The sequence below is a fragment of the Melanerpes formicivorus genome, unplaced genomic scaffold, assembly GCF_026170545.1.
Source record: "Melanerpes formicivorus ecotype bairdi unplaced genomic scaffold, bMelFor1.0.p_v2 SCAF_6, whole genome shotgun sequence".
In the NCBI taxonomy this organism is placed as follows: Eukaryota; Metazoa; Chordata; class Aves; order Piciformes; family Picidae; genus Melanerpes; species Melanerpes formicivorus.
Window position 1 is genome coordinate 8,895,064 of NW_027142358.1, and position 23,300 is coordinate 8,918,363.

Below are 23,300 nucleotides of genomic sequence, written 5' to 3' on the forward strand. Positions count from 1 at the left end.
GGTGGCCCAGCATGGAGCCTGGGCTCTGGGTTCGATCGTGCCTGGCTATAGCTTCTAACAGTTGGACGTAATGATTGTAAAGGTATTTTGCAACATAAATGGTTCTATGATCCTACCTTTTGCTCCCAGTTCTTCTCTCCCAACTGGACTCAAGAGCTTTCCAGTCCTACTGATCGTCTCCCACAAAGATGTTTCCACATGGCCATCAAATACCCCTTGATTTAATTTCCAATGACCTTCTCTTGTAGGGTGCCTGGCTGAGCACTGGGCTTGCTGTGTGGCTGCCTGCTGCAAGGTTCTCATGGCCAGCAACATGGTGTCTGGGCATGGGGAACCCACAATGGGGCACTGCTGTAGGGCAGGAGCTACCCTTGCTTCACTTCATTCACCACAGGGAATTTGGGATGCTGAGCAAACCTGCTGGAGCTGGGAAGCTGGTGTGAGCATCACAGATGTTCAACGCTCTGCTCACATGTCTTTGCGCACCTCAGAGCTGTGGGTGTGTTCCATCCACCAGTGGTCCACAGTCCCAGTGCCTGGCTCATTCCAGGTTTAGTAACCACCTGGGTAATTATTGACACACACTCTGCACTCCCAAGGCTACCCCTGTGATTGGCAGGTACAGAATACAAATGCCAGCAAGCAGCCAGCTCAAGCATGTTGAGACTGTGAATGGCAGAGGGCATGCCACCTCCCCAGGGTGGCAAACCCAGTATGCCAGCCCAGCCCAGCACAGCCCCAAGCATGGGCACAACCACAGACAGGCCTACCAGAACATTATGCACACTCATCTGTACACGCATGTGTGTGCAGAGGTGCCTGTGCAGAACGTGCACTGCCAGGGGTGCAGCATGGTGCACACACAAAGGCAGTCCCGCAGGTGTCAGCAGGGAAGTGCTCACACCACGACCCCCCCCTGGATATGTGCATGCTGCATGCATGAGGGGCACATGTGCCAAGAGGGCCTTGCACACTGCAGAACCCAACCCTAGATGCTACTGGCACCCAGAAGAGTGATTTTCCAGCCCTAGGGTTGCAAGGTGGTCCCCAGTACCTACGGGGTTGGAATCCCTCAGTGCCCTCCCTGTGGATGCTGACACCCTGCCAGATGGGGATATTTCTCTGCAAGATGAGAGAAGCCAGCAGGCACCTTAGCATGGCAACTGCCATGGCCATAAACCACAGCCCTGCATTGGTTGTGCTTTTTACTGGTCCATCACGGCCCAGCCATCCCCATCCCTCTGCTTGTGGGTGCACAGGGGGCATGGTGCACCCCAGGGTGGTCCTGCAAGGAACTGTGGAGGGGAGCGCAGATAATCAGTGAATGAGCTGGGATGCAGGTGGGGATGTTTGTGGGGCAGTGAGGTGGGGGAAACCTGGCAGTGTGGCACACAAAGGGATGGATGCACAGGGGACAGTGGTGGCAGTGCTGGGGACAATGCACAGGAAATTAGAGCCAGCAGCAGACAGATAAGCTGTGGGGGGAAGGGAGCCACGGTGCTCCTGCGTGCAGGCGAGTGGAGGCTCTTCTGCTGAGCTGGGATCAGCATGAACACCAGCCATCTCCTCACATACCTGGGATGCCACTTTCCCACCCCCAGAGCAGAAGTGTCCCACGTTTCCCTGATTCTTGATCCCAGTGAGACTGCCCCATCCATACTGACTCAGACCCCTATGAGTAGGGACCCTCTTGCATCTGGCAGCCCTGCCACACTGTGTCCCTGTGCCTGGTGGCTTATCTGCCACCACAGGATCTTTCTGGGGAGAAGGGAACAGGGTGGAGGGGTGGCAGTGCCAAGTGCTTCAGCCAGGTAAGATGAACCTGTGGGTTGGCAGTACCAGGTGACCCCCATGGCCCTCACAGGGACAGCACTGCCCTGGGAGCCGGGGGACCTTCAGCAGGACAGGAATCTTTCCAGGATCCTCAGGTTTCCTGGAGCACCCACTCTGTCCCCTCCAGCAAATTCCAGATGGTGTTACACAAAGCAGGTGCAGGTGAGCAGAGTAGCGCTGACTCAAGGCACTAACCACCAGGATCCTTCACTGGGGCTGCCATTCCTCTTTCCAGAGCATCATGAAGGCCGAGACACCTGCACACAGCCCGATGGGTACACCACACATGGTCAGCACACTCACACTGCACCTACAGTCTGGGTGCAGCTGCCCCATCTGCACACACTGTGCACACACGTGGTGTGTGAGCACTCAGCTTGCTGCTCAAACGTGCGTGCAGCCCATGCACGCACACACACACACACACACATCTCCACTCACACGTGCATGCAGCAATGTGCATGCATCCCACTGTGCTCACTGTCCCGCTCACTGCTGCTTGCTGCACCCACTTGTATGGCTGAGAGGGCCATGCCAGCCACCCCTTGCTGCTTTATTGACACTAGGAGAGGGCATCTGCTATTACCACAGCATGCTGTGGGATTCCCTCAGGTGCTGAGCTGACTCTGGCTCCTGCCTGGCACTGCTTTCTTCTCTGGAGGGGCTCTGCTGGGACCTTCCAGCTCTGAGGGTCTAATTTCCACCCTAAATGTATTCATGGATAATTTATCCCCAGTCGTTCCTGTGCTAACATTGTCTTTTAGCTGAAATAGCTCTTCTCCTCCCTGGCGTTTACCACTCTGATGTATTTATAGTGAGCAGCCTGCAGCCTGCACTGTGCTGGGCACGAGCTGCTGTCCTCCCATCCAAGTCTTCTGGCCTCTGCCTCCCCCAGCAGCCCAGCGATGCTTCTGCTCCTCTCCCAGGCCAACTTCAGCACAGGCAGGTCCCCCACTGGGCCCATGCAGGGACACAAGCAGGTCCCTAGCCCTGTTATATATCTCCTGGTGCGTCCTAGGATTCATTTGCCTCTCCCATGTCTTCATGCCTTCTGTGTGGTGGCTCACAGCAATGGACTTCCACTCTGAGCTGGCTGCTTGCTCTGTCCCTCTCCTCCCTGTCATCCCCTCTTTGTCACTGTCCCACAGCACCTGATTTGCTGCTTTGCCCACATACCCCTGCCCTCCCAGGTCCTGTACCCCAAGGCAGCCCACCGCTCCCAGTCTGGAGGGCATTTTGTGCCTGGGCTGGCAATGATCTGGGAACTGCCACCCATCCCAGTGGCTCCCCATAAGCTGCTGCTTCCCACCATCCTTTCCCCCCGTCCCTTCCTCCTGCCAGCAAGGTCCCTCTCAGGCATTTGATGGGTATGAGAACCCCTGGCAAGTTGTTATCTTAACACAGAGGCTAGGACAACCCCCGAGGTGTGGGTTTTTTAATCTCATTTCCAGTCCCCTTTTATCGATGGATTATTGCACCCTCGGGAGCAGCCATGTGTGAAGGATGGGTCCTGGGTGCTGCCCAGCAATGGGGAGCTCCAGGGGTGTTTAGTCCCTGCCCTGGGACCTCTGGCCATGCAGCTGTTTCTGCACAGCCTCCTCGGTTACCGCACAACTCCCAGTCACTCCTGTCACCACGCACAGTGCCCCTGGGTCCCCACTTGGACTCTTCCTGTCGCCGGGACATCATTAGAAATGTTAATTATTAATTATCACTAAAAGCCCTTTTTGCTGCATTGCTGTTCTCTGCCTACCTCTCTCTGCCCCGTGCTGCCTGTAACCGGATCCTCCCGCACTCATCTCCCGCCTTGCAGTCCCCATCCCTGCTTTCCCGTGTTACCTGATGGGATACGGCATGGGAGAATGAGGCCAGACCCCCATTCCTTTGCAGGGCTTGTCCCCATGGGACAGACGGGACTTGTTCCCGATGGGATTCCGTAGCCGTAGCTGGCCTGGAGGTGCATCACTGCCAGCACTCAGCCTGGTGACTGCCCTACCCTACACCTTGAGAGGCGACCTATCCAGTACTGCACTGGAGCCAGGGACCATCAGCTCTTCTTGGCCAGCAATGATGGAGTCCCTTGCAAAGGGAGCACAGGCATGAGACTCAACAGCTGGAGGGTATCAGCAGGGTGGAAGAAGTAGGCTAGGCTCCAGCCCACCTGGGCACCATCCCCACTGTAGAACAGTGTTAGGCTGCCAGGAAACCTGGGGCACTGCCAGCAGCTGGCTGAGGCTGACAGGACCCATGGGGCGGGGTATGCACTCTGGGCAGCTGCAGGAATACAGGGGGATGCCCAGCCTGCCCAACTCAGTATCCACTGCCAGGGCTCCTGAAAGATTTATCATCTCCAAGCGGATCCTGTTGATTAATCAATTCAAATTGTGGTCTAAAAAAGCAGCTGGATTCCTTGCCATGAGGCAGTGACTGTCATCCGACACAGTGGCACTTGCCAAGGCTAGCAGTGGGCAAGATAGGAAGCTGCTTACAGTCTCTGCATCCCTGTGTGCTGTCTGCCGGGGAGAAACTGCCTGCTGGAAGCATCTCTGCCTGCCAGAGCCAGCCACGGTGCCCTGGTACCATCTAGGGATCATGTCAGGGTGGACCATGATGGAGCGGGCTGCAACACAGTGCCAAAGGCGGCTACATTGAGTCATTTTTAACCTGGATCCCCCCCGAGAGGTCTCTTCTGCTTACTCCCCGTCTCCTGAAGGAGTCGGGCTATTCATGTTAGCAATCTCCTCAGCCCCCTGGGGCTGCCACTGGCCATCCTGTGCTGCTGCATAGTCCTGCTGAGAGTGCTGGAAAACATGAATAGCGAGGAGACAACAGCGATAGCTCAGGGAGAGAGGCGTTTGGGCGCAGGCTCCTGGGAGTGCAGGGAGGAGCACCCAAGCTGCTCCCGGAGCGGTATTGATTCCTGCAGCACAAGCACTGTCTTCCATGCCTCTTTCCTGTACGGTGTGCAGGGAAACAGGGAGCAAGAGACCCTGTCTCCCTCACCACAGGCAGCCCACGCCACCGGGGCCATGGCCCCATCACGCCCCTGCCCACAAGCTACTGGCAGCACTGTTGCCTGCCTGAACCACCAAGTGCTGCCCACATTATACAGCACTGTCACGAGCCACTGAGTCCCCAGGTGTTTGGTGCAATAATGCAAAACAGATCTAATCTACCCCAGCCCCAAGCTCTCTGCAGTCCCCTCCCCATGGGCTGAGCACATGGTGGAGGGCTGTGGGTGCTCCTACCACACTGCAGCTGACAGGCAACTCTCATTGCCCCTGTGTGCCCATTGCAGCTCCTCAGGGCTTTTCTCAGCCAAAAGCACTCTGTGAGCATTTGCTCTGCAGCAATAAATCAGAGGGATGCTCACTCAAGCACAGGCCAGAATTAGGTTCCCTAGGACCAGGGTGCAATGAGGCACCTGAGGTGATGCTTGGGCCCAGAACATAACTCATTTATTTCCTGGTATTTCAATGTTAAGCCCGCTGATCACACCTTGGAGGGTCCTGGGCCATACTGGCAGGTCTCTGAGCTCCCCAGGTTATCTGGCTCCTTTAGAGACAGGGCAGAGCAACTAGGAACTCTTTTGCATACTGTGTGTGGTTCCAGGGGATCCTCAGGGCTGGCTGGGGATTGACATGGCTGCAACAGCCTTGGTACCCCAGTGTAAGGTGGTTCCCTGTCCCTGGACCATCCCTAGCTGTTGGTGTTCCTCCTGCTCACAGGCTGGCAGGGAGCCAGGGGCATCAGCCAAAACCCCTGCTCCTCCTAACACCTCTGTCTGTGCATGCTGAGCCAGCAAATTCTCAGCTTCCTGAGAGCTCTGAGAGTCACAAGGGGTGATAGGCTCTCTGGCAGCTGGAAGGAAGCTCCAGGGTTTGAAGGCATGGCTAGGAGAGAAAAGGCTGCTCAGGGAGCCAGAGTAGAGCTAAGGTCGCCCCATGCTGCCACTTTTTCCCATCCCATGGCCCAGGACTCAGCCTTGCATAGGATGCTACACGAGCAGGAGACGGATGCATAGCTTGTCTACAATCAGACCTAGATCTGGGGCCGCTGATAGCTCCTTTCTTTCCCTTGCTGCTTCTTTCAGCCTGTGCTCCCCATGGCTCTGGCTGATGCAGCTGCAGATGAACAGACAAGGAGAGCCAGGCAGCACTCTTGGATCACTCCACTGGGAGGCACAGACATGGCAACTTTAGATCAAGACTCTTGCAAAGCAAGAGGAGCCATGGCTATCAGCAGAGAATGCCTGCTCAGCTCCCAGCATGTGCTCCCACTGGCTGTATGACATGGGTGGTGAGTTTTAGGACACCAAGGAAGACAGGACACGGATGCTGGAACCTTCAATGCAGGGCCATGGGATGCCGCAGCTCCCATTACCAGTGTACTGAGTGCCCGGAGCATGATTGGGCTGGGGGCAGACCTAGCAGCCACAGCCATCCCCTGCCCCTGTATGGGCAACAGTGGGAGCCCAATGCCACCCTGCTCTGCACAGAACATCAGTCAGCCACTAAGAAATGTGATTTCCATGCCTAGGAAGACTCTCAGGACCCCTGAGACCTACCTAGTACAGGAAAAGGCAGGCAGTGTCCAACCAAAGCCCTGCAGCTCCACTCTGGGGTAGCTGGCCGCAGGGGCTGGTGCAAGCAGGGTGCCTTTACGTCACCCCATTGCCCTCACCCATCCCCTCTTTTCTCAGGACCATGGTGGCTGTCGGTAGAGCAACTAGTCCTTGTGCCTGTGGGTGGCAGTCTGGAGGGGTCCCTGCTGTCCCTTGTAGGAGGCAGAAGCACAGACAGCTGTCGGGGCTGGAGAGGACATGTGAGGATGCCTCCAGCAGAGGAGAGCAAGGGGGTCCTTCTGCAGCCCATACTTTCAGCACTTCAACCATGCTGCTGCTGCCATGGAAACTATCATGGAGCATCACCCTGCTGCACCAACCAGGGTGACCAAGCTGCCACAGTCGCCAGTCTTCCTCAGGCTCTGTCCATGGGCACGTTGGTTGACTGAATGGGAAAGTCTAGGTGCTCCTTGTCCCTGGGCTACCCTGAGGCTGTGATGGGATGAGGGCACACCTGGGTGGGACACTCAGGGCAGAGCAGGGACAGAGAGGCTGGGGAAGAACTGGCAGGGGGTGTCTGATGCCATTCCCAGACAAACCCAACTCCCACGTGGCCAGGGGCTCCACGCTGCTTGGCCTCCCACAAACATAAATCATTTTCTAATTTATAACATGAATAATTGATCTTGCCTCTGTAGCTGGCAATAAATCTCCTGTGCGCACATGCATAAGAAAATAATAATAATGAAAGTGATCAGGATCTGCTGCCATCGATTACCTGCGAGACAGACCGTGGTCCCCTGTGTGCCAATGGCAGCCTCAGCCAGAGGCTGCTCCCTGGTGTGTGTGTGGGGGGGCGCTAGGTGGTCCTGCTTGGTGTGAGCCTTCCTTGTGCTGCATGGGGCCACACAGCTGGGGCAGGATGAGCCTACCCCTCAATGACTCTTTGGACCAAGGGTTGCTCTGCCTGGCCCTCCCTTCCCAGGAGTGATCCCACAGGACTGCGATAATGAAGCAGAGCTTCCTTCACAGGGTGCTGCCGTGTTCACATCTGCTCCTAAAAAGGGAAAATCAAAACACATTATGGCTTGGGTTCACTACTCAGCACAGAAGAACAAGGTTCCTGCAGCTAAGGAACCCTCTGTGCTGAGTCCCTGTGGGCTGGGACCCACACCGGGCAGTCAGTAATGTCTGAGTGCTTCAGGGCATTCCAGACCTCAAGCATCAGCAGTCCCTGCCCTGTAGCTGCACCCGAGAAGGGATAATATGCTTGGCACAGACCCATGCATTGATACCTCATTCTGTATCTCAGGGGCATCTTGCTAGGGTGGCAGGAAGCTGCTGTGATTCTCAATCCTTCAGCAGCTGCACACCGTGTGAGGATCTACAGATGGTGCAGGAGGCATGCACCCCTCCCCCACCTGCACCATGAGACTTCCTGGATAACAGCTTCTTGGGAATGGCATTGGAGAGCTTTGGTTTCTTAGGGAGCTCGTTGTAGTGGTGGTGGCACAGAAACCCCCTTTCCATCTGCCAGACAAACCAGGGCAGCTGCACCAGCTTGCCCAATGCCTCGTCAGCCCTGTGCCCCAGCCAGCTAGGTCACGGCCCTGGTCTCTCCTTGGCCCACAGTGACAGCAAACCCCGTGGCTACCCGCATTCTCCGTGCCACCCACCCAGCCCCGCTGCCCTATCCTTTCATCGCAGCCGCAGGCCGCGGTTCGGAGAGCTCCGCAGCAGCAGCGGACGCGAGTCCCTCGAGTGCTCCCCCCGCCGTCTCCCGAGCCGCGCTCCGCGCATGCTCTGCGGCGTAGGCTGGCTGCTCCTCGCCGAACCCCAGGAAGGAAGCAGAGCAAACCCGCCGGGCGCACACACCCTCCCCCGCCCGCTGTCTGGGCAGGCGGCGGCAGCAGCGCGGGGTGAGGCCCGGGAGTGCCCCAGCCCTTGGCAGTTCCCCCGGTGCCCCTGGCGGCAGCGGGTGTCGGCCGGCCCAGCTAGGGCAGCCGCAGCCAGCGCCGCTGCTCCCTACTGTGTAACATAGAACGGGAGCGGGAAACCCACGGCTCGTGGGGTCACCCGGGGCGAGGGGGTCTCTTTCCCTCCTGAATCCCTGCGCCCACCGTGCTCGCCCCACCACGCAGGACCCTGCCCTCGGTCCCCTTGCCCCGGCTCCTTGGCAGTGCCTGGGGGAGGATGGGCAGCGCTGGCACCGGGGCTGCCCGTGGCGGGCTCAGTTTCGAGGACGCGATGAGGACCGGGGATCCCTTTGTGCCATGGAGGTGCCAGCATGGCACGGGCAGCCACCGAGGCTTCGTGGGGCGGGGCGGGGGGGGGTGCAGTGCGGGCGCCGCCGTCGCACTACAGGTCCCGGCGCTCCCCGCGGCGGGGCGGAGCGGGTCGGGTTTGACGCGGCGGAAGCGGCGGCGCGGAGCAGAGCGGCGGGGGATCCGGCGAAGCCACTGGTAACAGCGGGGTCTGGCAGGCGGCGGGGCCTAGAGCAGCCCGGCCTGGCTCAGCACGGTGCTGGGGGCAGGGGCACAGCAGTACAGGGCCCCGGGCCGCACACTGTGCTCCCTGTCTCGCAATCCCCTATCCCTTGTCCCTGGTCTGACCCTCCCGCCCCTCCTTCCACCCCCCACCTCCCCCCCACCCCCGCCATGTGACTCCCTTGTCCCCCATCCCGGTATCCCACCCGTGACCCCTACCCCACGTCCTCGCCCCAAGCCCCAGGCCCTCTCCCAAGCCTGTTCCCGTCACCGCTGGCTTGCAGCCCTCCGAACACCTGGGTAACCTGGCACCTTGCAGACTACATGTAACTTTCCTCAGCGTACCGAGTCAGGGGCCACGCTCAAAGGGAGGGAGTCCTGTGGCATCTCCAGGCTCTCGGTGCACCAGGTTCCCATGGCTCATAAAACGTGCTCCTGGCTGCTGGGTTTTTGTTCACCGGTACTTCACGCTCTCGGTGTCCCATCCTTTATGATAAGCGCAGGGCTCTGCATGCTGCCTGCTGTGAGGCTGTCACAGCTCCAGTGTGGGCCATGGCACCATACCAGTGACTAACTTCTGCCCCTTGCATATTTTGGGGTGGTCAGCTGGGTCACCTCCGTTCTGATCTGAATGTACCGTGGACATGTGGCCCTTGCTTTCCAGGCTGCTGCTGCCCACCAAGTACCTGTTTTGGGTTGTTTTACCTTAATTTTCCTAGACTGGGTCTTGTGTGCTTCCTGCCTACATTTCTTGGATCCTTTGAATGTCTGCTCTGGCCAGTGTTTGCAACACCTCTCTGCTTGGTGTCATCAGCAAATTCAATTATGATTGTTTTATTCAAGTTAAAGTTTGGGAGACATAAACCAATACTCTGAAGTTCATCTAAATTATGTGGTGCTTGCCTTGTCCAAAAGCTCTGCTCAGCAGTTCTTCCGAAATAACTCCCACTGGGCAAAGCAATGTCCTTCATCCACACTCCACAGGTAGATGTTCAGGATCCTGTCTTATGTTATGTTCTGTGCTAGGGATGGGCACAGGGTTTACCCTGTGCCTGGATCCAGATGTAGTGCCTTTTTTTTTTCTCCCCAGAAAATCAGCACCTGGTTTGCTTTGCCCATCGCCAGGGCCCTGGTTTCTTCCTGGTGTTGCCTGTGTGTCAGCAGGCCGTGCTAGCCAGGTGACTGAGTCAGTGTGGACATGCTGGGTTTGCTTTCCCTGCAGCTGTTTTTGTGAGGCCTCATTTGCATTTTTCTGGTTAAAAACAGTAATTTTGCTCTTTTGAGTCATCTTTATTTTTGAGCCATCATTAATTTTCTCTCTCTCCTTGTTTATTAATAGACCTTTTCACTTTTGTGCTGATTCTGCCTGGGTGTATTTGTGAAGTCCTTTGTATTCCCCTTAGTGTTCCAAATGTTAACTCCTTCTGATTTGTTGTCCCTTTTCCCTTCTGCAGCTGCGAGGGGACACTATTGACTTACAAATCCTGCTATCTGAAACGTTCCCCCCTTTTTGTTCCCAGTATCTCCTTATTCAAAAGATAAGGAGAGCTGTGTCAGGTATCTCCTAAGAGCATCGCAAATGAAATGCATGAATGAAATCTCTCTCTTTTCTCAGCGCCTTTGATGCCTTTGCCACCTCCTCGCACAGCCAGCGTTTGCTCCAGCTGCTGGAGAGCAGCTTTCTTCTGCCAACAGGGGACAGGGACGTCTTAGAGCCTGCAGGGCTGAAAGCAGGTGTTGGATGGGATGTGACTCTCAGCTTCCTGAAGCGCTTTGCTTTGCCTTGTGCTGGTGGCTCTTGAGTTCTTACCATTGCTCTGCCTCTCCCCACCAGGTGTCCAGGTCCTTCCCTGCTGCATGATCTGGGGGGAGGCTGGTTTTCAGCTCTGCTGAGAGCAAGAGAGGTGCAGGGTAGCCAAAAGCTGTGACAATCCTTAGGTGGGCTGCCAAGTGCTAGTGTTGTGCAGTCAGTGAGCGTGCCATGGCACGTGCCTGGCATGGGATGAGTCCTGTGAGCGGTGGGTTCCCCAGAGGGGCTGTTTAGCATCTCCTTGTGCCTACCTTTGTATTAGTCTTGTTTGTACAGTTTTTTTTCCCCTTCCAAAGAGCCCAATCTGTGGCAGGCTGTAAAGAGTGACATTGTGGGTGCACAAGCTGCATGGCAAGGCTGCGTGCTGTCCCTGGTCCCCTGCTCCATCCCCGTTCACTGTGAAGGCTTTAAGGTTATCTGCTCTATCGACAGGCATATGGATTGAGTGGAATTAGAAACCTCGAAGGCTAAAAATACAACTCCCTGCCAGGAAATGCGGCAGCCTGCTGGGAGGGCGCTGGGTGGCACCAAAACTTTTCCGGGAACTGGCATGCTCCCTGTGAGCCCTGCAGCCCAGCATCCGTGCCCATCCCCAGCTTCCCTGCATCAGATTGTGGCTGGCATCTCTGCCTGCAGTGGGAGAAGGTGATGGAAGCTCTGGCTTTGCCATTTGAGCTGTACTCTAAGTGTCCTCACTTAGTGGACAGGGACTGAGAGATGGAGGGATTTGGTTATGCACTGTGCAGGGTGAAATAGGGTCTGTGACGTGATCAGCCTTGTCTTGCTGTTGTTCATGAAGTCCTTCCCTGGACATGAAGGGGAGAGAAATTAGGGAGAAAATGGTGCTATCTGTAGTGCAGATGGTTGTTAGAGGAGAAGGTCAGGTTAGCATATTGCCTGGGCAGCTGCTCACAAACTCATGCTGTGAGCACAATCTTCCCGTGAGCAACGTGTTCCTGGGAACGGTGTGAGAGGAGTCTGTGCCTGTGGGGAGCTCTGGCCACCTTGTGGCTGATACTCCACTATCTCCCTGGCCATGCCAGGCTGTGTTGTGCTGGGCTGATGGGCATTATCTGCCAGGCATCTGGGCAGTGTTCCTAGAGTCACTTTTACCACAGTACAGTGGCATGTCCAGTCTGAGCCTACCTTTGGTCCTGCAATGGTATCTGGGTTTGAAAACCTGGGCAGCTTCTAGGGGGGCATGGGCCCATCTAGGGATGCACTGCTTATAACTGCCTAGCTTTGCAGGCCATGGTTGGTCCTGGAGTCTGGAAGTGGCGGGATTGCCCTGCCCAGTGTAGTGTGAATGAGACCCAAAGCCAGGGCTGTTGCTCTGCCTCTTGGAGCATGAAATCAGTTGGTGCCGACGCATGGCCGTGGCATCGATGAAGTGTGTAATAGGCTGGGGGCAGGAGCTTTGCAGCCCTGTGGGGAGAAAAAGAAGTGCTGCAGCATCCCTGCCAGCGTGGGCCAGCCACCACCTTGTGCTGCTTCTTGTGCTGTGGGAACCTGCTGCTCCCCAGCAGTATGTGGCAGGCAGAGACAAAGCTGTGTGGGGAGAGGATGCTCCTAGCACCAGCCGTCTGGTTAATGCTGCACCATCTGCTTTGGAGGGTGAAGCAAGGTGAACAAGAAGCTTTCGAGGAGCCCATAAATCCTGTGTATGAAGGCTCTTCTTGGAGGTGACTCAGGATGTGTGTGGAGTGATGCTGCCCCTGGCTGGTCCCTGTGGTGAAAATTCTAGGGAAGCAAAACCTTGGGGGATCAGTGATTGCCCAACCTCCACAGTTGTTTGATGTTGTCCCATAGGTTGATACTCTGGGCTCGGCTGGGAAAAGTACTTTAGTAGAGTGTGCTTTGGTGCAGTTGGTTGGAAATGGTGGTGCCATAGTGGGGCTCCCAGTGCCCCCTCCCATCCAGCTCCTGGGCTGCTGCTCGGTGAGAAAATGTATAATGCCTCTGTGTTGAAAAATGACTAATCCAGACCTTGGAGGGTTTGTAGGATACGTTCTTTTCTTACGGTCGATAAAGATAAAGGGGATTGTTCTGCCAGCAAAATTAGTGTATCAAAGGGGTGGGGGGTGGGGGGGAAATGGCAAGAGCTGCAGGGACAGAAAAATGGTTGGGGAAGCCCTGGGATGCTGCCCAGCATCACTGTGGTGCCCGTGCCTCTGTGTCATGCCACAAAGGTGGGCAGCAGCGCCTGTGGCATGAGGTGCAGGCGCGATCACCATAGCGATGCTGGGGAGCACTGCCCTTCCTGGGCTTGCAAGCGGTTTTCAGAGAGACATGAGAGGCCCATCCATCACACTGAGGCAGCCGTCTGTCCATCCATCCATCAGGAGGGAAGATGATGCTGAGTGGCACGGGCAGCCCCGGCCGCTTTCCAGCCAGCGGTTGGCCTCCCCTCGCCTTCCCAGCACCGCTGCCGGCTGCCGGTGAAGGGCCACGGGGAGCGTTCGCGCCTCAGCCGGGGGCTGCGTGGAAGGGAGGATAATGTACCGGAGGTGCCTCGGAAATGAGAGCCTTGGATGGGTTCCTGGCCCTATTGATCCGCCGGCAGTTTATGCATCCTGACATTCATAATCTCAGTCGGCGCTGATGGTCCAGATTAATGGGCCCGGGGGCTGTCCATCCGTCACTTCACATTAATTACTGAAGAGGTGTTTTTCCAGTGATTTACCTGACAACGGCCCCTGATGAATCCCCCTGAACAGAGTGGGCAGTGATTAATCATGGGGCCCCGGCCCGGCCCCACTCTGCCTTCCCCTCAACCACAGCTCAGCCCCCCACGCCATCCGTCTCCATAAACCCTGCCTGATGCATATTTATAGGGGCAGGGGGGCTTGGCAGTGTGCAGCGTGCCTGCTGCTGCCAAAGATGATGAAAAATAAATCTCTGCCGGGATGGGGCAGCAAGGGAGCAGTGCTGCGGCGTGCCTGGGCAGCAGCCATGGTCCTGTGCTGAGATGTCCCCCGGCTGGGGTTTGGTTTCTGGTGCTCCATCACTGCTGTGGGCTTCTCCATGGTTTTTTAGTGCACAGATGCCGCAAGTGCTGTGTGTCCTGCTTTGAATGCCACCACTGGCCCCTTGGGATGGAGATCCCAGGCAGCAGCTGCTAGAATGCAACAGGCACTAAAGTGATGCTGGTGAGGATTCTCCGCTTCCTCCCAGCCCAGTACACCCCATGGAAGGCTGTAGGGCCGTGGGTGGAGCCCATCTGCAGAGCTGCTACCACAGGGACAGAGCTGGGGTTCCACTGTCCATTGCTGTCTGTTAGTTGCCGTGAGAGCAGGGGTGGGTGCTAGGCTGGGGCCCCAGCTCACCAACCTGGGCAGGGGCTGTCCACCACGTGCCTGACTGCGGGGCTGTTGGGATGCAGGCCGGGCAGTGACACTGTCTCTTCTTGACAGGCAGCAGTGGCACCATGCAGCAGGAGGCAGGTGGCGGCCGGCCACGCCTCAGGAAACCTGACATGGCCCTCTACGTGCCCAAAGCGCGACGGGAGAGAGCAGCACAAGCGGCAGGGGACACGCTGGTTGGACACCACCACGAGCTCGAGAACCAGCACCTGCCACAGCACGCTAGCCGGGGCAGTGGTGAGCGACAGAGGAGAAGCCCCCATGGCAGGACACAAATGGGCAGAGTGGTGAGAAAGGAGAGCAAGGTGCATTCCAGTCCGAAAGATCCACAGGCAGCCTCTGCTGGGCACTGCCAGAGACCGGGAGGCAGCTTCTCTGTGGTGCCAGAGGACCTGAGGGTATCACCCAGCATTTGGGAGCCATGCCTGGATCCAGCTGTTGCCCAGCCCTCGGATGGGCAGGACAAAGCATCCCATGGTGAAGGACTTGGGGAGCTCAGCCATGGCCACCAGGTGATGAGGACTGAGACTGACCCTCCATCTCCACCAAGTGTCCACTCTGGGACCATGGAGGCTACTGCTGAGCCTAGGGGTGACTTTGCAAGCCCAACACCCCATGCAAGCCCAGTGCCAGCATCTCAGACAGGGCCGAGTGGCGTGTCAGAGCATGTAGGGGACAGCACCCTGGATCCATATGGGGACCTCTCCCAGTGCCCAGGAGAGGATGTCCTACAGCTGGCAGGGCTGGGCAACCAGGGCAATGTGCCTGATCTGCCATGGGAGGTTGCATGTCCAAAAGACCAGGAGGAGGAGAGGAGGATCGAGGGGTATCTCCTGGCAGGGCAGAGCAAGAGATGTGCTGCTGAGGTACCAGAGGAAGACATGTCTGAGCCTGCCAGAGAGAGTGCCTTGGATACACCAGGAACTGCCAGCTGTGAACCCAGGTGCTCTAGGGGTGGCACAGGCCAAGCTACAGTGCACCCAGGGGAGAGCACCCTAAAGCAGGGCATCACCAGCTCATGCCAGTTCCCACCTGGCAAGGAGGAGAGCAGTGCTGGTGCTTGGCATCCCAGTGGGGAGGGTGACCTGGTGCCTGCTGCAGAGGGAATGAGCAGCACCTCTGCCTGCACAGATGGCACCACCAGGGCTGAGAGTAGCCCACTTGGTGCTGGTAAGGAGCTGGTGAGCAGCATGTGGGAGGGTGCACCCATAGACAGCCATGAGCACCCATCACCTCTGGAGCTGCTGTGCCATGGCGTAGAGGGGCTCTCATCCAAGGCCTGGGCAGAGGAGCTAATGGGGGCAGACAGGGACATGGGCACACCACAGCAGCACTGGTGTGGCCAGAAGGCTGAGGAAGAAGATGGAGGTCTCCACAGCAGCTCCCCAAAGGCAGAAAAGACCAGTGCTGGGTCTCTGAGTCAGGCCAGCCTGGGTGCTGAGGAGAGCTGGGATGCCCTGTTCAACGATGATGGGGACTGCCTGGACCCACGTCTGCTAGAGGAGGTATGTCTGTTGAGCAGGCCTGGGGCGGGGGTTGTGGGGATGGTGGCTGCTGCCTGCTGGAATGTGGGGACAGGATCTGTGAGGGTCCTCTGGGGATGCATCTGTCTGCGTGCTGTCACTCCCAGTCATCCTCATGGGCACGAGCTACCTGCAGTGCCAAAACACCCGGGACCTCCACTTGTACCCCCAAGCTGGGTCCTGTCCTGCGGGTTGGGTAAAGGCTTGTGGAGATCTCCTGTCTCTAGTACCTGAAGTGCAACGGTAAAACCTGCTGGCGTGCTGTGAGCTGCAACTGCACCCTTCTGAAACTGGGGCTGGTGACAGAGAGATGGGCTGAGATGTATGGGCTCCCATGGAAGGAGCAATGGGATTTCCTCAGAGCTGCAGCTTCCTAACCAGCTGTGGCTCATGACCATCCCCTGCTGCGTGTGTGCCGCTGGATTTGCTGCCGTTAGCGGCTTAGCATCCAGAGCCATGGCTTTTTCCTGCAGTTTGCATGGGAAGCTCAGCTCCTGCAGTGAGGCTGGGTGTCCCTTATTGCATTTTAAATCAGCAGTGTCAAATGGGTAATTTTCCAAACAACATTAATGTGCCCAAAGTAACAAACAGTGCTCATATTGTTACAGTCAGTGTTCCTCCACCTCAGGTTGGAAGCAGGGTGTGAAGTAGCCATTAGGTTTTGTTAGCGGCCTCCGGGAAGGGGTAAGATTAACTTGAGCATCCTTACTGAGGGGCACCTTGTCCTTTGTGGCTGTGCTTAGGCTGGTGTACACTTGCAAAGCCTAGCATGGGTCTGGGACAGGATGTGGGGCACACAGAGCTTACTTTTGGGGTTGCTTGAAGGGTGATGTGAAAGAGCTTTGGATACTCCATCCCTGGCTGGCTGTGCTCCCCTCGGTTGTGGTCTCCCACTCTCCATCTGGGAGACTGTGTTGAGTGCCAGTGTGAGGAGGGCAGCACTGCTGCTCTGAGAGCAGCTGCTCTACATGGTGCTGGCTTTCTGTGCAGCAGAACTGGGGGCACAGCTCAGTCCTCAGGCACAGTGGAGCAGCTGCCTGGCCCTGCTGGGGAAGCAGATCAAGGAGGGCCCATCTTATGGTGCAGCCCAGTTGTGCCAGTGCTAACTGAACAGCTCTGGAGCATCTGCATTAGCTCCTTCGTGCACAAGCTCTGAGCAAAGTTTGAGCATTCTGAGGAGCTTCCTAAAATGGGTGAATAAGAAATGAAAAGGGGATTTTTCAATTAAAATTGCTATCCTCACCCCCTTGCAGGTTCCCACGTTAAGCCTGGTGCTTCCCAAGCCCTTTGAGCTCTCAGCAGGCAGATAGGACCGTTCAGAGGGGGCACAGGCTCTTGGGAAGTTGAAAATTTTGTTAATTAACAAAAAGGACAAGAAAATTAGTAGTGTTCATCCACGCAGCTGAATCCTTATGCGCTGCAGATAGCCAGCAGAGAGCAAGATTTATGATGTTCTGTGTGGAGGAGAGATTTCTGATAGGGAACAGCTCTTTAATCTATCAGGAGAAAACACCATAGCGAGATCCATTGGCTGGAAGCTGAAACTGGACAAATTCAGAGTAGAAATCAGTTTGAACACAGAAGATAATTAAGCACTTTGACTATTTCCTTGCAGGCTTGGTGGACTCTCCATCAGCCAGCATGGTGTGCCAGGATCCTTGGTGTGTGTGTGCTGGGGACCATAGTGTGTGTGTGCTGGGGGCAATGGTGTGAGCCTGCTGGGGCCATGGTTTGTGTGTGCTGGGGGCAATAGTGCGGGGGGGGGGGGGGGGGGGCCATGGTGCGAGTGTGCTGGGAGCGATGGTGCAGGGGGGGAGGGGAGGCCATGGTGCGAGTGTGCTGGGAGCGATGGTGCAGGGGGGAGGGGAGGCCATGGTGCGAGTGTGCTGGGAGCGATGGTGCGGGGGGGGAGGGGGGCCATGGTGCGAGTGTGCTGGGGGCAATAGTGCAGGGGGGAGGGGAGGCCATGGTGCGAGTGTGCTGGGGCCATGGTGCGAGTGTGCTGGGGGCCACGGTGCGAGTGTGCTAGGGGCCATGGTGCGAGTGTGCTGGGGCCATGGTGCGAGTGTGCTGGGGGCCATGGTGCGAGTGTGCTGGGGCCATGGTGCGAGTGTGCTGGGGGCCATGGTGCGAGTGTGCTGGGGGCCATGGTGCGAGTGTGCTGGGGGCCATGGTGCGAGTGTGCTGGGGCCATGGTGCGAGTGTGCTGGGGGCCATGGTGCGAGTGTGCTGGGGCCATGGTGCGAGTGTGCTGGGGGCCATGGTGCGAGTGTGCTGGGGGCCATGGTGCGAGTGTGCTGGGGGCCATGGTGCGAGTGTGCTGGGGCCATGGTGCGAGTGTGCTAGGGGCCATGGTGCGAGTGTGCTGGGGCCATGGTGCGAGTGTGCTAGGGGCCATGGTGCGAGTGTGCTGGGGGCCATGGTGGGTAGGGGCCATGGTGCGAGTGTGCTGGGGCCATGGTGCGAGTGTGCTAGGGGCCATGGTGCGAGTGTGCTGGGGCCATGGTGCGAGTGTGCTAGGGGCCATGGTGCGAGTGTGCTGGGGGCCATGGTGTGTAGGGGGCATGGTGCGAGTGTGCTGGGGCCATGGTGCGAGTGTGCTAGGGGCCATGGTGTGTAGGGGGCATGGTGCGAGTGTGCTGGGGGCCATGGTGCCAGTGTGCTGGGGGCCATGGTGTGTAGGGGGCATGGTGCGAGTGTGCTGGGGCCATGGTGCGAGTGTGCTGGGGGCCATGGTGTGTAGGGGGCATGGTGCGAGTGTGCTGGGGGCCATGGTGCCAGTGTGCTGGGGGCCATGGTGTGTGGGGGGCATGGTGCGAGTGTGCTGGGGCTGTGGTGCATGTATGTGGGAGGCATGGTGCGAGTGTGCTGGGGGCTGTGGTGTGTGGGGGGCATGGTGTGAGTGTGCTGGGGCCATGGTGTGAGTGTGCTGCGGCCATGATGCGAGTGTGCTGGGGGCCGTGGTGTGTGGGGGGCATGGTGCGAGTGTGCTGGGGCCATGGTGCATGCGTGCTGGGGGCCATGGTGTGTGGGGGGCATGGTGCGAGTGTGCTGGGGCTGTGGTGCATATATGTGGGAGGCGTGGTGCGAGTGTGCTGGGGCCATGGTGTGAGTGTGCTGGGGCTGTGGTGCATGTATGTGGGAGGCGTGGTGCGAGTGTGCTGGGGCCATGGTGTGAGTGTGCTGGGGCTGTGGTGCATATATGTGGGAGGCGTGGTGCGAGTGTGCTGGGGCCATGGTGTGAGTGTGCTGGGGCTGTGGTGCATGTATGTGGGAGGCGTGGTGCAAGTGTGCTGGGGGCCATGGTGTGTGGGGGGCATGGTGCGAGTGTGCTGGGGCTGTGGTGCATATATGTGGGAGGCGTGGTGCAAGTGTGCTGGGGCCATGGTGTGAGTGTGCTGGGGCTGTGGTGCATGTATGTGGGAGGCGTGGTGCAAGTGTGCTGGGGGCCGTGGTGTGTGGGGGGCATGGTACAAGTATGCTGGGGGCCATGGTACGTAGGGGCCATGGTGCGAGTGTGCTGGGGCCATGGTGCGAGTGTGCTGGTGCTGTGGTGCATGTATGTGGGAGGCATGGTGCGAGTGTGTTGTGGGCCATGGTGCATGTGTGCTGGGGGCCACGGTGCATGGGAGGGGGCACCATGGTGCGTGTGTGCTGGGGCCATGGTACATGTGTACTGGGGGCAATTCCCCAGCTCTGCTCCTCCAGCACTGGAGGTGCTATCTCAGCGAGTGAGCAGGAGGGTAAGTGAGTGGCCACAGGCCCCTCTAATGTGCTCCTGCAAGAGTACATCTTTACAGGGCAGTGAGGCATGATGCACAGGCTTCATTTCCTGCCTCCACCGTCTGTCAGCAGACCCTTCCCAGTGCCAGGTGTCTGTCAGGGCTGGGGGCTGTACCACAGCTCCCACTCCATGCCCTGCTTCATGACTGGGAGGCTGTGGGCACCCTGCGTGCCTAGGCTGGCCACATGAGAGGACCTGTTGAGCTGTGCCTGCTGCGCAGCTGAGCCCACCTGCCAGACGGCTGCTGTCCTTGCCGCCCCACCACACTCGGTGATTTGTGAAGGTCAAGGACCGCTTCAGCACTCTGCACTCCTGCTCTCTAATCATCCTTCCGGCGCCTGGCATTACCTGATGCTCTGCTCCCTCAAGCGGCACTGCAGGGCTTCATTCTGCCTGGGGGTGGCTCCTCTGCCTGCCCTGAGTGGCCGGGAGATGCTGGATGAGTGTGCTGCCCCGCAGGGGTATGCTCAGCTAATGGGTGATGGTGGCCGGGCAGGCGACTCAGCTTACACTGCTAGCCTGTCCCGTGAACTCCATAACTCAGCTCTACCCTCCACCGGCATCCAGCCACACGGGCAGCACCCCCTCACCTGCCGTGAATCCATCTTCCCCATAAAATTGTCGGAATGAGCACTTTTTATTGACTGAGCTGGCTGGGATTTATGGTCTCTAACCTTCCAGCCACGGTGTGCTCTGCTATGAGCACTTGGAGGATTGAACTGGGAACCTGGCTGAGTTATGTACCTGCTACCCAGCACTGCACCAGCCCCATGCTCTAGGGGCTGCTGGGGAGCTGCTGGCAGCTTCAGGCTGTGCTTGGCCTAGAGCGGGTTTGTGAATCCCTTCCGCTGTGGACATGGTGCAGTTTGGGAAGCAGAGTTGCAGCAAGTGGTACCTACCTGTATGGATGCTGCAGGGCAGAGTGGAACAGGGGTGGCTGCAGCCCTGTGTCATGGCTGTGGGAAAGAGATGGGAGAGGAAATGAGAGGGCACTACAGCCATCATTTTTTAGGGCTGGAGAAAGTGCCCCACTGTGAGATAATAAATGTGCACCACCCATTTAGCTTATCAAGAAGAAGATTGAGAAGGGACCTGATCAGCTTAAGCAAGTGCCATTGTGGGGAGGGGAAGCAGGTCTGAGGGCTGTGGAGAGGCAGAACAAGAGCTACTGGCTGGAAAGTGAAGCCAGGCAAGTTCAAATGAGAAATAAGGCATACATTTTTAAGTGGCACAAGTGATTAACCAGCAGAACCTGCTCCTCATGGGAGTATTGGCTTTTCCATCTTGGCATCTGGGGTGCCAGTGGGCTGCTCTGGTGCATGTGCTGCAGTCAGAGCATGCTGAGACTGTTGCTCCTGCATGGTAGGCAGACGTCAGTCTTTCCTCCTGGCCTTGCTGTCATGCTTCTTCTTGTTCTTCTGGTGTATTGTTTTGGGTCAGTACATCACTATGGAAGGAGGGCTGTGCTTGGGGCGTGCACATGCTGTGTCACTGGTGCCATTCCTACCACATCCCTGGTGGGACTGCAGAGCATGGCAAGTGAAGGGGTGGTGGTAATAGGAAAAGCAAGTGCGTGGTGTGAGGGGCCCAGTGGGTAACTCCTAATAGCAGGGATCCATCTGCAGTGCTGGGGAGGGTGCAGGGGCCAGAGCACTTCACAGGGAGCACTTGCCATGGATCGAGAGTTGGTGTGGGGTGGGCAGGCATGGGTTGCTCAGTGCTGTCCCTCTTCCACCCCTGTAGCTCTCAGGGGGTGACAAGCACCGTGAGAGCCAGCAGTCGTCCCGCTTTGACTACTACAGGGCTGAGCCCACCCCACCAGACCTCAACGATGCTGAGCTGCCCCATGTCATCGAGATCTATGATTTCCCCTCAGACTTCCGCACCGAGGACCTGATGCGTGTTTTCTGCAGCTATCAGTGAGTTTTCTGGCAATGCCCTGTCCCCAGTGCTGGGGGTCCCCTGCCTGGGGTCTCCTTTGGACCCCTGCCCACCTGGTGCTGATGTCTTACTGTGCTTCCCTCTGGCAGGAAAAAAGGTTTTGATATTAAGTGGGTGGATGATACACATGCCCTGGGCATCTTCTCCAGCCCTATAACAGGTACTGCTCCCAGTTTGGCTGGGGATGTGCAGAGGGGAGGCATCTCTGCCTCTCCTGTGGCTGAATTCTGGGCGTGGGGCTGGCCCCACGTGCAGACACCTCTGCTCTCTCCCTGCAGCATCTGATGCCCTCAGCACCAAGCACCTGATGGTGAAGACACGCCCTCTTTCCCAGGCTACCCGTGCCTCTAAAGCCAAAGCCAGGGCCTATGCTGGTAAGTGATGCTGTCCCATGCTGCTTGTGCTGTGGTGTTTGTTCTGCATCTTCATCCCCGTGACTGGGGAGGAATGGAGCAGCCAGAGCGGCTCCACAGCACTGAAGTGTCGCAGAGCCTTGCCAGCTGTCCCACCCCTCCTGGGATGCCTCTACTTACGTCCCCCATCTCTGCTCACCCAGACTACCTGCAGCCGGCCAAGGAGCGCCCTGAAACGTCGGCTGTCCTGGCCAGGCGGCTGGTAATTGGTGCTCTGGGGGTACGCAGCAACCAGACGCCAGCCCAGCGAGATGCCGAGCGGAGGAAGCTGCAAGAAGCCCGGGGTGAGATATGGATGCTCTGGGGTGCTATGGTGTGCAGGGACCCTCCTCATGGATGCTCCTTCTCACAAATTGCTAGGTGGGAGGGGACTGCATGGGGGTGGGCTCTGGCCACCTCTATGGGAAAGTGGATGTCCATGGGGTGATGAGGATGTGGGCTTGACCCTCTTATCTCTACAGAGAGGAAGCGCCTGGAGAACAAGCAGCGGGAGGATGCCTGGGAGGGCCGAGACTGAGCTGGGAGGCTGCACCTTCAGCCTCACTAGGACCTCTGCTGGGGTGCCTGAGCTGCTTGTCTTGGGCAGGCAGGGCACCCTGCATCCAAGAGCTGGGACAGATCCTGCACCACAAAGCAGTGGGCTGCTCCAATGAAAGGGCTGAGCAGGACATGGGCAATTGGATGCTGTCGGGCAGGACTCCCAGTGCTGCCCACTGCAACAGGAGTAGCCAACAGGACATGGGGACCTCAGCAGTAAGCACATGGGTCTGTGTGGGGTGGCCCTGGCCACCTGAGAGGGCCTTGCAAGTGAGAGTTTCTGTCCTTTATTTTGATAATAAATACCGTGGTATTTTCCTGTGCCTGGCTTGGCTGTGGCTTTCCTTGCTCCTGTGTGCTGGGGAGGCTTGTGTGCTGGGGGCTGCACTGCTGCTGTGGGGATGTCTGCCCCTCCCAGGTGGTGGGCGTCCCCTGTGGATGGGTGGGGGGTACAGGCAGGAGGCAGCAGACAGGAATGTGCTGGCAGGGACCCTGTTTATTTCTTGCAGAGCAGCTGCAGCCCTGAACAGCAGGGTCCTTGTTGGTGCATGGGCAGGGCCACGTTCCTGGCCCTGCAGAGGACTGTGATGTGGCTGAGGCTGGCCTTGGTGAGCTGGGAGCTTCCTGTCCTGCCCTGGGCAGGCAGGCAACTCAGACCTGCCTTTGGCTCCTCTGCTTTACATCATCTCTCAACACCCAAAAAACAGCTCTGGGTGCCCCAGCTCTCCTGCCTTGTAGTCCTTCCAGACTCTTGGGGATGCAGTTTGTGGGGCTCTGTCAAGGGATGGTGGTTTTCCACCTCCTCTGCCAGAGGTTTGTGTGTTTTTGATCATTCCTGCCTCAGCCCAGCCTGCACTGAAAGGCTCGTGTAGCTGCCCCGTGTCCCCTGGCTGTCCCCCAGCTTGGCGACGGCGGAGCCGGTCACGACCCCGCAGCAGTGGCTGCCTGCGCCAGCAGCTCTGCCAGCTGGGAGACATCTTGGCTGCCAATCCTGGCCACTCGTGGCTCAGCCAGGGGAAATTCCAAGGCGAGAAGCTGCTCTCATGT

The 23,300-nt window shown here is 57.8% G+C and overlaps 1 protein-coding gene across 1 annotated transcript; it reads left to right on the forward strand.

Annotated features, from left to right (window-relative positions):
• Nucleotides 1-8,277: 8,277 nt before the first annotated feature.
• R3HCC1L (R3H domain and coiled-coil containing 1 like) lies at nt 8,278-22,576 on the forward strand. Its single transcript, XM_068139571.1, has 7 exons — nt 8,278-8,316; nt 14,107-15,560; nt 21,106-21,281; nt 21,393-21,463; nt 21,582-21,677; nt 21,860-22,000; nt 22,178-22,576. The coding sequence occupies exons 2-7, from the start codon at nt 14,121-14,123 to the stop codon at nt 22,231-22,233; spliced, it is 1,980 nt and encodes a 659-aa protein (XP_067995672.1). The 5' UTR covers nt 8,278-8,316; nt 14,107-14,120; the 3' UTR covers nt 22,234-22,576.
• The last annotated feature ends 724 nt before the right edge of the window (nt 22,577-23,300 follow it).